The following is a 13462-nucleotide window of genomic DNA, read 5'->3' as shown; positions in this document are numbered from 1 at the left end:
CTCAAAATTCCTGGGAACCAATTTTCTGTAGTGTAGTTTATTGCCTTATTCAAGTGATTTTTAACATTTTTAGTTTTTTCACTAACCACGCATACCATTTTTTCTCAAAAACACAATCATGTCCATACATGCTGCTCACATATTAATAGCCCAGTTTGTGCTGATACAGTGAGATAGACTTTAGCCATTTAGATATTTTATAAGAAACTGAAAAAAGCACAAATGTCAGGGCCATGACAAAACGTTTCTCCAGGCCCCAAAAATTTTACCCTTCGTAGACTCCAGAGGGGTTAGCCACAGTTTGAATAGCACACATTAGATTTATCATTAATCTGAAGGTTAAAATCTAGTGTGAGTGTGGTGATATGAGAAGTTTTTTGAGAAAAATTTTATTAAGATAAACCTGTTTAGGCTGTTGTAGTGGGGTTAATGTTGGTGTTGTGTTTGGTGGTTGTTTTCACTGAGGAGGCAGTGCTTCAAAAAAAAAAAAAAAATTAAACAAGAACAAAACATAGTTTTTACAGTAAAAACAAAAGTAAAACAAAACAAATATTGTAAAATAGTGAAATGGTGTGTGAACCACTTTCCTAAAGAAATATTGTTCTACAGAAAAATCAGCAGATAAAGATTCAGAGGGATCTCCTTTTCTATTCGCATTTTGGAAAAAGATCATGGAAAAAAAAAGCAGTCTGAAATCTAATCAGATCATTTGAAACCTGGAATTTTAAAGCTCATGTGAATGTTGTTTGGATCAGAGACTAGGTTTGTAAAAATTATGAAAGTTCTTAAGTTTAATACTAAGAAGTTTGTAAGAATGTTTCTAAAAACATTTCTTGAAAAATTCTTAAGCTCTCAAATATATTTTCTTAAAATCATTTTGAATTTTTTCCTCAAGAAAAAGATTTATGGCAGGTGTTCCTGAAAACTCATGAACTAATTATCATAATGAGCATGCACACATTTTTTTAGTTGAGAATGACGACCCGAGTTTAGCAGTCAGTTTTAACTGTTATCTTAACCCAGATATGGATTAGTCACCAGCAGCTAGCATAGCCCCTAAAACTGCTAATATTATTAAAACCTTATGTCAAGAGCTTGGTCTTTTAAATCCTACTGTTAAGGCTTAAACATTTTTATTCCTACCCACATCAAACTGGTTCAAGTATTGATTATATATTCTTTTTAAATCAGATGATAAGATTAGCTGAGAAATCTGATATAGGCCCAATAACTCTATCAGACCATGCACCTGTAACCGTTACTTCAGGTGCATCTCAATAAATTAGAATGTTGTGGAAAAGTTCATTTATTTCAGTAATTCAACTCAAATTGTAAAACTAGTGTATTAAATAAGTTCAGTGCACACAGACTGAAGTAGTTTAAGTCTTTGGTTTTTTTAATTGTGATGATTTTGCCTCACATTTAACAAAAAACCCAACAATTCACATCTCAACAAATTAGAATATGGTGACATGCAAAGGAGAAATTAGAAGAAACACCTGCAAAGGTTTCCTGAACCTTCAAAATGTTCTCTCAGTTTGGTTCACTAGGCTACACAATCAAAGACTGCTGATCTGACAGTTGTCCTGAAGGCAATCATTGACTGGTAATCATTGACATTGATTGTCATGCAAAATCAATTCAAGAATTTGAATGAACTTCACAAGGAATGGACTGAGGCTGGGATCAAGGCATCAGACGTGTCAAGGAATTTGGCTACAGTTGTCGTATTCCTCTTGTTAAGCCACTCCTGAACCACAGACAACGTCAGAGGCATCTTACATGGGCTAAGGAGAAGAAGAACTGGACTGTTGCCCAGTGGTCCAAAGTCCTCTTTTCAGATGAGAGAAAGTTTTGTATTTCATTTGGAAACCAAGGTCCTATAGTCTGGAGGAAGGGTGGAGATGCTCATAGCCCAAGTTACTTGAAGTCCAGTGTTAAGTTTCCACAGTCTGTGATGATTTGGGGTGCAATGTCATCTGCTGGTGATGGTCCATTGTGTTTTTTGAAAACCAAAGTCACTGCACCTGTTTACCAAGAAATTTTGGAGCACTTCATGCTTCCTTCTGTGGACCAGCTTTTTGAAGATGCTGATTTCATTTTCCAGCAGGATTTGGCACCTGCCCACACTGCCAAAAGCACCAAAAGTTGGTTAAATGACCGTGGTTTTGGTGTGCTTGACTGGCCAGCAAACTCACCAGACCTGAACCCCATAGAGAATCTATGGGGTATTGTCAAGAGGAAAATGAGAAACAAGAGACCAAAAAATGCAGATGAGCTGAAGGCCACTATCAAAGAAACCTGGGTTTCCATTCCACCTCAGCAGTGCCACAAACTGATCACCTCCATAGCATGCCGAATTGAGGCAGCAATTAAAGCAAAAGGAGCCCCAACCAAGTATTGAGTACATGTACATTAAATGAACATACTTTCCAGAAGGCCAACAATTCACTAAAAAAAAAAAAATTTATTGGTCTTATGAAGTATTCTAATTTGTTGAATACTTGTTGAGATTGAGTGAATCGGTGGGTTTTTGTTAAATGTGAGCCAAAAACATCACAATTAAATTTGTTAAATGTTTGACAAAATTATGTTTGTTTGGATTGAATTTGTTTTATACTAATTTTTTTTGTTTTGAGTTGAATTACTGAAATGAACTTTTCCACGACTTTCTAATTTATTGAGATGCACCTGTATGTTACCACCTCAACCAAATTACCAATCATTGATATGGAAACTTAATCCCTTCCATCTCCTAGATGAGAAATTTGTTAATTACTTAAAAGAAATTTTCAATGCAACGATACAAACAGAATAGACCCTAGAACAATATGGGAAGCTTAAAAGGTTTTTCTGAGAGGAATGATAATTGCCTACACTAGTAAAAAGAAAAAGGACTTGTTATTCGAGCAAATTAAACTAGAAAAGAGAATTATCACAATAGAAAAACAGTTTCACTTCTCAAAATCAGCCCAACTTCTTGTTGAACTTAAATCTCTGAGAGCTCAATTAGACCAATTACATACTAGGAAGGCAGATAGGGATGTATTATTTGCAAGACAAAGATTTTTTGAAATGGGTAATAAACCCAATTGCCTTCTCACTAGGTTAGATAAAATATGTCCATAAAAGGATGTATTCCAGCAATTAAAGATCCCTCTGGATGCAGAAAAACAGAAAACAAAATAATAAATGAGATGTTTAGACAATACTACGAAAAACTATATAGCTCAGATATAGATACACAAAGTTCATTGGAAAATACTTTTTTCAAAGATCTTCGCATTCCTAAAATAAACAATAAACAACAAGAACTCTTAGAAGCCCCCATTCCCTGTTGGAAATAAATTCTTTACCATCAGGAAAATCTCTAGGGCCTGATGGCTACCCAGTGGAATTTTTTTTAAGATTATGAATGATAAAATAAGTCCCTACCTCTTGAAAGATATCAATACCTCATTACACATATCTAAACTGCCTAATTATATGAATGTAGCTAAAATCACTGTAATACATAAAAAAGAAAAGGATCCAGAGGAATGCAGCTCTTACAGGCCAATCAGTTTGTTTAATGTAGATTTAAAGGTTCTAGCTAAAATCCTGGCTAAACGTCTTGAACATGTAATTCCCGACATCATAGACCCAGACCAGACAGGGTTTATAAAAGGCTGCCACTCCTACTGTAATATTAGAAGATTATTTAATATAATTTGCCATCTTGATCAAAACTCCATACCTGGAATCTTACTAGCGATGGATGCCGGAAAAGCATTCAACAGGGTGGAGTGGAGTTATATGTTTGATGTTATGACCACATTTGGAATTGGTGAAAACTTAATAAAATGGGTCAGATTGCTCTATACGTCACCTAAGGCTGCTGTATTAACTAACAGCATTCTCTCTGACTCATTTGTGCTTCATAGGGGAACTCATCAGGGCTGCCCCTTGTCCCCTTTACTATTCTCCATAGTGATAGAACCCTTGGTAATTTACATTCGAAATAATCAAAAAATTCACGGTGTTAGTATCAGTAATAGACAACAAAAGATACTGCTTCATGCTGATGATATTTTGTTCACTATAACTAACCCACAAATGTCATTACCTGAATTAATGAACTGAATTAAGTAATTTGGAGTCATTTCCGGATATAAAGTTAATTTCCACAAGTCAGAGATAATGCCGTTAGGATCACTAAACATATCCGAGCCTAATTTTATTAAACCATTTAAATGGTCCCCTAAAGGTATCAAATATTAAGGTATCCGTATTACATCTAAACTTTCACAACTTTATGACGCCAATATTAAAACATCTATATCCCGTATCAAGGAAGACTTCACAAGATGGTCAAAACTTCCAGTTTCTTTCTCAGGTAGAATAAACCTTATAAAAATGATAATCTTCCCAAAAAAATTTATACCCGCTATCCATCACTTTTTTTAATTTGACAAATGCCGATATAAAAGATCTTAATAAAGCTGTGTCTAAATTTATTTGGGCCAATAAGTTAAACTAAAAACTTTATAATTGCCCACTGATACAGGTGGATGGTCACTTCCACTTCTTAAATACTATGTATGGGCAATATAGGATTATCCTAGATTGGATACATAACCCTGAAGATGCTCTGTGGTTAGATGCAGAACAACAATTCTGTAATCCAGTCTCTTTGGTTAACTTAGTAGACCAGAAAACCCAAATGCCTGACAAGGTAAAAGGAAACCCACTCATTATTAGAGTTGTCAAAACATGGTCACAGATCAGAAGGTCTCTCAAGTATAATCAGAGCTTGCCCATCCTATCCACACTGACTGGTAACACAAATTTTCACCGTACTAATATGGGCTCTCATGTGGGAATATACAGGATATACGACTTATTCCACAAGGGTGTTTTTATGACGTTTAATGAGTTACGCTTAATATATAACATCCCCCAAAAGGATTTTTTTAAATAATTGCAGATAAGACATTTCATCCAGACTAGACATGCTAGTCTTACACTGAATAGCTCTGATTTCTTTTTGTATAGATTTTTCCTTAAGTACACTGAAGTTAAACACTGCATATCCAACTTTTACTCTATGATAAGCCATCACAAAGCAGACAATCTGATTTTGTTGCAGAAGGGATGGAGTAGGAATTTAAAATGTGACATTGACGAAAATGTCTGGGAATATATATTATTAGACTACCATTGAATCTCAGTCTGTAATAGATTTAAAGAAATGCAGTTCAATATTGTACATAGAACCTACGTGTCTCCAGATAAATATAGCAAAATAAATACTACTGTATCTCCCCAATGTCCTAAATGCAATAATAGTATTGGAACATTCTTCCATTGTCTCTGGGAATGCCCTTTGGTTGTTGATTTTTTGGAATGGTGTTTGTGATAAACTATCTATAATATGTAAACAGAAGGTTACAGCATACCCACTCATGTGCTTGCTGGGTGTATTGCCCTCCTCTAGTTTGGAATACTCAGATATCTTAAAAACTTTACTGATGTTAGGGAGAAAATTAATTATGAATAAATAGGTTGTCTTCAAATATAAAAATTCTAAATTTAAAAAAAAAAAATTCTTTAAACTTTTTTTTTTTTCATAAAGTGTGAAAATGTGAAGAAATAGTTAAGAAGAATTTTATTCTTTAGAATGTTTTGTTAATCTGTTTTTTATTTATTATGTTTTTTTTTTCTGGCTTTTTTTTTGCTCTCTCTCAAAACTTACAGGGAATTTTATTCTTTAGAATGTTTTGTTAATCTGGCTTTTTTTTTGATATTAATTTTGAGTGGATGTAAGAATCAGTTCCTAGCAGAGGAACTACAGATGTCAAATGTGTTCATCCCATTTAAACAGTATATCTATTGTTATTGAATTGAAAAACCTAACAATCATTTTTTAATGTCATTTGCTTGTGAAGCTGTTTTTTGTTAAATGTCACTTGTTTTTTATATTTTGTTATCTTTTGCAATGACATTCAAACATTTTTCAGCATTGCTTAAGAGTCCAAATACATTTTGGGGCCAGTGTCTGTGTCTTGCTAAGTGCTTGTATGTTATTTCAGGATCTGAGCTGATGCCCAAGGCTTTGTCCACCAGAATCGTGGGAGGGATTTGGTGGTTCTTCACTTTAATCATCATATCTTCCTACACGGCCAACCTGGCTGCATTCCTCACAGTGGAGAGAATGGACTCCCCAATCGATTCAGCTGACGATTTAGCCAAGCAGACTAGAATCGAATATGGAGCAGTTAGAGATGGCTCCACAATGACTTTCTTTAAGGTAACATGTTCTGATCTTACGCCCCAACACACTGTTCACATGAAAGCTATTGAAATACAGAAGGAACAGTCAGCAACAATCCAAACACTCAGCAAATTATCAATTTTATAAGAGGCCGTCTGCACAGAAACAGCCGGAGCTTTTAGGAGTAAGTTTATTGGATTTCTGCTAGGAAGTAAAATCAGAAAATCAGTCTTATGCATCTGTCTCATGATAAGATACAAACTAATGCAATAGATGCAGAATCATACACAGATGAGTTATGAGTTGTTAATCAAAAAACATCACATCCAACAAATGTCCCCTCATACTGAGAGGAGAGTTCTACGAATGAATGATGCTCAATATTTGTGCTGTTTTTATGCAAGTGCTGTCTGTGTTGTTTTAGTGCCAGATTCACTAAAGAAATTATATTTTTGTAAACATTTCAACATTTGTGCTAAATGCAGTTTGCTGATAATTGTGTTTGCATTTTCATGATAACTGATAATAAAATGTTATAGTATTTTGTCCAAAAATATTTATATATTTACAATACTGTTCAAAATGCTGCATTTATTTGATCAAAAATACTGTGAAAACTATTCTAATACATTTTTTAAAAAAATATTTAATCCTGTGATGTCAAATCGGAATTTTCAGCAGCCATTTCTCCAGTCTTTAGGATCACGTGACCCTTCAGAAATCATACTAATATACTAATTTGCTGCTCAAAAAACATTCCTTGTTATCATCAAAGTTGAAAACAATTATGCTGCCTAATATTTCTGTGGAACCCATGATACTTTTTTTTTTTTCAGGATTCTTTGATGAAAAAAGTTATCTCTACTGTTACTTTTATCATTTTAATGCATCCTTGCTGAATAAAAATATTAATTAAAAAAACTTACTCCCCAAAAAAAGCACTTAAACCAGTGGTAGTGTATTTAGTATTTGATATTTATTAGAATAAATATACTAAAACTAGAAGCAAACATTTTAAATACTACAAGTAAATTTTACCATCACAACATTATAATTCACAGTATGAAAAATTTATATTCATTTTGACTATCTGCTTAAATAGTGTTATCAAATTCTTAATGTTTTTAAAAAAAAACTTTATGTAAGTGGTAGATGACAGGAGATGTAATCTGAAAGTAAAAATGAATTGAAAAGATTATATTAAATGAAATATAATGCAGGTTTTTGCACTTAAATACTATGTTCTGTAATATAACTGATAAATGAATCTTTACGTGAAATTAATTCATTCAAGATAACAACGGTCTGATTCTTTTCATTTTCTAGGAAGACATCACCGAGTCCTTGCTAATACCTCAGGCGTACACGTTCACAAATCCGCCTGAAATCCTCTTGAACTCTATTTACCTCCACCAATCCAGCCATCTAAAATTCCAGTAATTCCAATAATCCAGTGATGTGTCTTATGAGTATAAGCCACACATATGCACCATTCATCTTTTAGAGAGAAAGGCAAACAAGTGACACAGAAAAAGCACAGAAGTGTGTGCAGAGGCCGGTGTGAGTTTTATCCATCGAGATTGTCAGCTATGATTACATCTGTGGATATCTAGAAAAATACAGGCCTGTGGAGGTCCAAGACAAATCGAATCAGCTGTGAGAGATTTAGCGCACAGCTGTCCCATTTCCCCCTGTTGTCCGCTGACACACTCAGACACAAAATTTTACAACTTGTCCCCTTCTGACACAGCCTAATGAGAGATCAGGAAGAACTTATCAGACTTGAAAAGCCCTTACCAGTAGCTGATGAAAGAGCAAGATCTGTAGACAAGAACTTTAAAGAATGAAAAGAAATATCGATCCATGTCTTTAAAGTTGTGCTTTTTGAAGACAGAATCAACTATTTATTTGCTTTTAGAAATCAAAAATCTCAACATACGAGAAGATGTGGGCATTCATGAGCAGCAGGAAGAACACAGCCCTGGTGAAGAACAACAAGGAAGGGATTACAAGAGTCCTGACCACTGACTATGCCCTCCTCATGGAGTCCACCAGCATAGAGTACATCACCCAGAGAAACTGCAACCTCACCCAGGTTGGAGGCCTGATTGACTCTAAGGGCTATGGAGTTGGCACACCAATAGGTAATGGTGCCCCACATACTGCCTGACAAGCTGTTGAGCCCCCTAACCATACCGTTACTAGCCTTAAGCAAGAAACATGGCATCTTTTTGTGCTTGAGTTTGAATTGCCTTGATTTTGTTCTGTCCCGCTCATTTGTTGCATTTCATCTGTGCAGGATGGAATGCAAGTAGAATGTAAGATATCTGAGAAATTCGTCTCCAACTTCTGACTTGATGCTCCTTGATTAAAATCAGGAAATTATATTTAAAGTAACAAAAAAAATCTGTTTTAAGAAAAGCTAAAGTTTGTATTTACTTTGTAGGTGTGCGATTATCAACAGAGAACATTTTATTTAGAACATTAAAATTTTACAAGTATCTCTGGAAAACGTTTTCTAAACAGGTTTCATTATTAAATACTTTGGATCTTTTTAAAAATGATATTTAAATATGTTGATTGTATTATATTAATTTTATGTTACATTTATAAACAATGCCTGATGAATGTTGCATGACCAAAACATTGGTTAAAATATAATTAGCTATAGCAACGTGCAGAAATCATCTATTTTTGTTAGACTATTTGCTATCCTTTATTCCGATGCACTTGTATGCATCTATATGATTTAAAAGTATTTATAAAAGCTATATTTATAAAACTGATAATTTTTTATATAAAATATTAATATTTCATAATACATTTTATTTGCTTAAACATAGGGATGTACCAACAATGATATATATTTGAATGTCACAATATAAAAAAAAAAAATTGTCTACATAAATATAAAAGTAAAACACTAAAAACCCACCCAAAATTTGTTTAGGCATGAAAGTCAGTATGAAAGCTGGATATTGATTTTGAGATTTGCAAAATATTGCATTTAACAGTGTTATTATGTACTTCATGTTTTTTAATTAAATATCCAATATCAACCAATATCACTAAATTAAAATAAATAAATATAAAATGTAAAAAATACTGATATATTGTGCATCCCTACTTTAAAATAATTTAAAGTTCAACTTCAAGATAATTTCTGTTGCTCTTATGTAGGAATCTTCTCTAAACACTTAACATGATTTTTTATTTATTTTTTTGCGACCCCACCTAAAGAACTGTGGTTCTTTGCAGGTTCACCCTACCGGGACAAGGTGACCATCGCCATCCTGCAGCTCCAAGAAGAGGGAAAGCTGCACATGATGAAGGAAAAATGGTGGCGAGGTAACGGATGCCCTGAGGAGGACAACAAAGAGGCCAGTGCCCTGGGTGTGGAGAACATTGGAGGCATCTTCATCGTGCTGGCTGCTGGTCTCGTGCTGTCTGTGTTTGTGGCCATCGGAGAGTTCATCTACAAGTCGCGCAAAAACAGCGATATTGAAGAGGTGAGTGGGAGGCTAGCGGAACGGCCCCACAGGGTCTGAATCTTACAGGAGCTAATTACCTCACCGCTGTCACAGCTGAAATGAGCCATGTAAACACAAATGAGACACTTGCGGGATGTTTTTGCAGCAGCCCACTGGACAGGAACCTGTCGCAGACTTAAAGTACACACTGTTTATCATGCAGGTGTTCTACTTCTACGTTTCTGAAACTATTTTGGTTTGCTTATTTGTTTTGCATGACATACATAGGGTTGTGAAATTGTGCCAAACATTTATTGTAGTACAATATTACCCTTTTGCAAATTTTATTACCTGATCTGGATGACAAAGAGCTGCTTTCAGAGCAGTTTGGCAATTTAAGCAGTGTGATGTGAAGTGTAAAATGTAATACTTGTATATAGGAATGTATGTTTGGTGCATACTTCAAGAACATTAAATTTATTAAATTAAATTCAAAGTATACGTAATTGTGCAGAGAGTAAAAGTAATAAAGGCATGATGTATGTTTATATATATATATATTTATATATATATATATAAAGATACACTCTTTGTGTATGTGTGTGTGTGTGTGTTTTTGTATATATATATATATATATATACATATATATATATATACATACTATATATATGCCTGTATACAGACATTGGCTGATGTAAACATGTTATAGTGGTAGACATTGTAAACAGACTTTGTGGTCACAATTATGAATATGTGACTACTGATATAAACTTCTTGTATTTTATATGTACAATAAGCAGAATAATTGCAACATAAAGTGGAGGTAAGATTGCAAAGCATGAATTTCGAGTCAAGTCCGAATCAAGACACAACCCATTGCAACATGACAATGATGTCTTAGAAAATCTGACGGCAGATAAAAGTAAACAATAAATGAATGAGAGATCATTACAAAAGTGTGCATCATATAAAATCAAACGTGTGATACGCTAAAACAGACTTCACTGGTTCTCATGCGCCACACATGCACAAGATAAATTGCATTTATTTCCATTTTTTTTAAATATATAAATATATTTCCATGTAAAATATATTAAATAATTTATAATAAAAAAAATTAAGTTAAATAATTATAAAAAAAAATTAAAAGATTAAATTGCATTGACTTATATGTATAATATATATATATATATATATATATATATATATATATATGATGTGTATTTGCACATTCTACTTAAAATACAAAACAAAAAATCTAATTAATCACAAATTATTAACAGCCCTAGTTCAATTTTCTCAGTTGCCCAAGGGTATTTATATGTTGCTTAAAGTATTACTTGAGAATCAGCGGTTAGTATCGTACCAAAGCCAAATTTCGGTACTGATTCAGCATTAATGTACATTAACTGAATGCCTATTTTAGCATCCTTTTTATTTTTGTTGCATGTGAGTGCTGTTTATATTTTGCTATCACATTGATCATTTGCATGTTTACTGATCTTGTCCTGCTTTTTGTCTTTCTGTTCTATTTTTATCATTGATATGCATGCACGGCCTTCTGTTTCTTTTACGGAGTCCAATCCCAGCAGCTGCAAAGAAGCGATTCCATCTCCTCCTCTGGCACGTCCTTATCAACAGATTTAGAGAGCGGGCGGCTCCTCAGGGATGACATATGTTCTTCGTGTTAGCCACACACTCTCATATCTGTAAGGGCTGTGTGTTATTTAAAGAAATATAAACTCCTTTCCCTCATTCGCCCATCCACTGGTTACTTCCAAACCATCTGCCCAAACCCTTGACCTCAATCCAGCACCAATACGGCTCAGAAATTTAGTACAATTTTCAAGGAGATGAAGAACACTTTCATTTCTCATTGCACACCCTGTCTGCAGACAGATAAGAAATGGAGTGCTCTCTAAAACTTTTATTTACTAGTAGAAGCTATTCAATTACAGCCATTCGCAGGAAAATTTTAAGTGTGGACCCTCTAGATTTGATGGCCTAAATTCTCCCTTTCATGTTCTCATTTCTCCCTCAAAAGATCGGCCCACACAGTGAGGATAATGATAATTATAATGAGGGTTATGATAATGATCTGTTCTGCTATAGCCCACTGATTCTTGAGTACAGAGACAAAACAGGCTACAAAACAGAAAAAAGTTTGTCTAAAGAAATTATTTTAGATGAATCTATAACGTTCTAGTGTTCATACAAAATATGTGCCTTTACTTTTAAGATTAGTCAAGACTGTCAGATAGAAAATAATATGAGGAATATTTATTATTGAACAATTATTATTTATAATTGACAAATCTAACATTCACTTTAATAAATTATAATACATGAGATATATATATATGTGTGTGTGTGTGTGTGTGTGTGTGTGTGTGTGTGTGTGTGCGCGCATATTTCTTAAATATATACATGTATGTGTGTGTATTTATTTACATTTACATTTAGTCATTTAGCAGATGATATTATCCAAAGTGATTTATAAATGAGGACAATAGAAGCAATCAAACCAACAAAAGAGCAATAATATGTAAGTGATGTGAAAAGTCTCGGTTAGTCTAATGCAGTACACATAGCAAAAAAGAAAACAAGTAGAATAGAAAAATTATACAGAATGCTAGTGCTAGAGTGTTATTTCTTTAAATAGAAAACAAGTAGATGTAATAGAAAAGGAATAGAGAATGCATATTTTAGACAAATAGACACAGTACACACGTGTATGCACAACTGTATACAACTTTTATTTTGGATGCAATTAATTGTGATTAATCGATTTGACAGCTCAATATGAATTAAATTCACAATAATTATATCAAACCTATTATTTAAAAAGTTTTAAGGAGAGTGAGTTTAATGTCAGTTTTAATAATGAAATAGTAATGTTAATGAAAAAGCACATATATGTGAGGTAAAGCTGTGGTAAATGTTTTTTCCTGTCTCAAGAATCAGTAAACTCCACTCTTTCACTTCTTTTTTTTGTTCCATAAACACCTGACACTGATATCATTCTCTGGAATGTAATTAACTTTAGCTGTATTTGGCAGAGAAAAGACATCAAGAGAAGAGTATTCATAATGACTTGATTAAATATTGATGCCCTCAAAAAGAAAGAACAATTAAAAAGTCTAAGATTACCGGGGCTGAAATTAGCCCACAGGATAACCGTAATCAGCCGGGAGCGAATTCACTGCACACAGAGGCTTTATCTGCCTCCCACGTCCCCCTCGGCACAGAGCTGTGTCTAGAGCTCTGGCCTTCATGCCTTGAACATCTCATGGCGGACAAGACCAAGACGGGTAGAATCACTGAAACAAAGAAATCTGCATTACCACAATAGAAAATGGGCTGCACAGCAAGTCAAATCTATAGCGTCCATGCAATATAAACCAGGTCTTTCTTCCGAAGAGTTTTAAGGTGGCAGCTAGTCAATCTCTTGAGCACAGCATAAAATTCACCATATAGTCCCATCCCTGTTCTCAATCACCACATCAATTTCATGCTTTTTCTACACTATCCTTATAACTTAAAGTAGAAAAAGTCCTGTTTTATTGTTGTTTTTTATATATCATGTTTTGCAGTGCAGTGACACCATAAGCATCACATTCATTTGAATAACCGAACTGGACTCTGTTAGATTGTGTGTATGTGTGTGTATGTATTGTAAGTGAGTCTGTGTGCATGTTTGTGTGTGTAGAGAGACTCACGCAAGTCCTCGTGTTCTTC

At 34.0% G+C, this 13462-nt stretch overlaps 1 protein-coding gene across 6 annotated transcripts in view; it reads left to right on the top strand.

The window, feature by feature from the left end:
* Window positions 1-13462, top strand: part of LOC109061137 (glutamate receptor ionotropic, kainate 1-like) — a 54380-nt gene that overhangs the window by 40445 nt on the left and 473 nt on the right. For 3 of the 6 annotated variants that reach the window (XM_042765075.1, XM_042765079.1, XM_042765078.1), the window contains 3 exons: window positions 6072-6289; window positions 8172-8397; window positions 9512-9762. In XM_042765075.1, the coding sequence (XP_042621009.1) occupies window positions 6072-6289; window positions 8172-8397; window positions 9512-9762 (695 nt within the window). The other 3 variants (XM_042765076.1, XM_042765077.1, XM_042765080.1) reach the window with 2 other exon arrangements.

The sequence above is a fragment of the Cyprinus carpio genome, chromosome A10 (genome assembly GCF_018340385.1).
Source record: "Cyprinus carpio isolate SPL01 chromosome A10, ASM1834038v1, whole genome shotgun sequence".
In the NCBI taxonomy this organism is placed as follows: Eukaryota; Metazoa; Chordata; class Actinopteri; order Cypriniformes; family Cyprinidae; genus Cyprinus; species Cyprinus carpio.
Note: the sequence above shows the minus strand (reverse complement) of the source record. Positions and strands in the feature narration are given on the sequence as shown.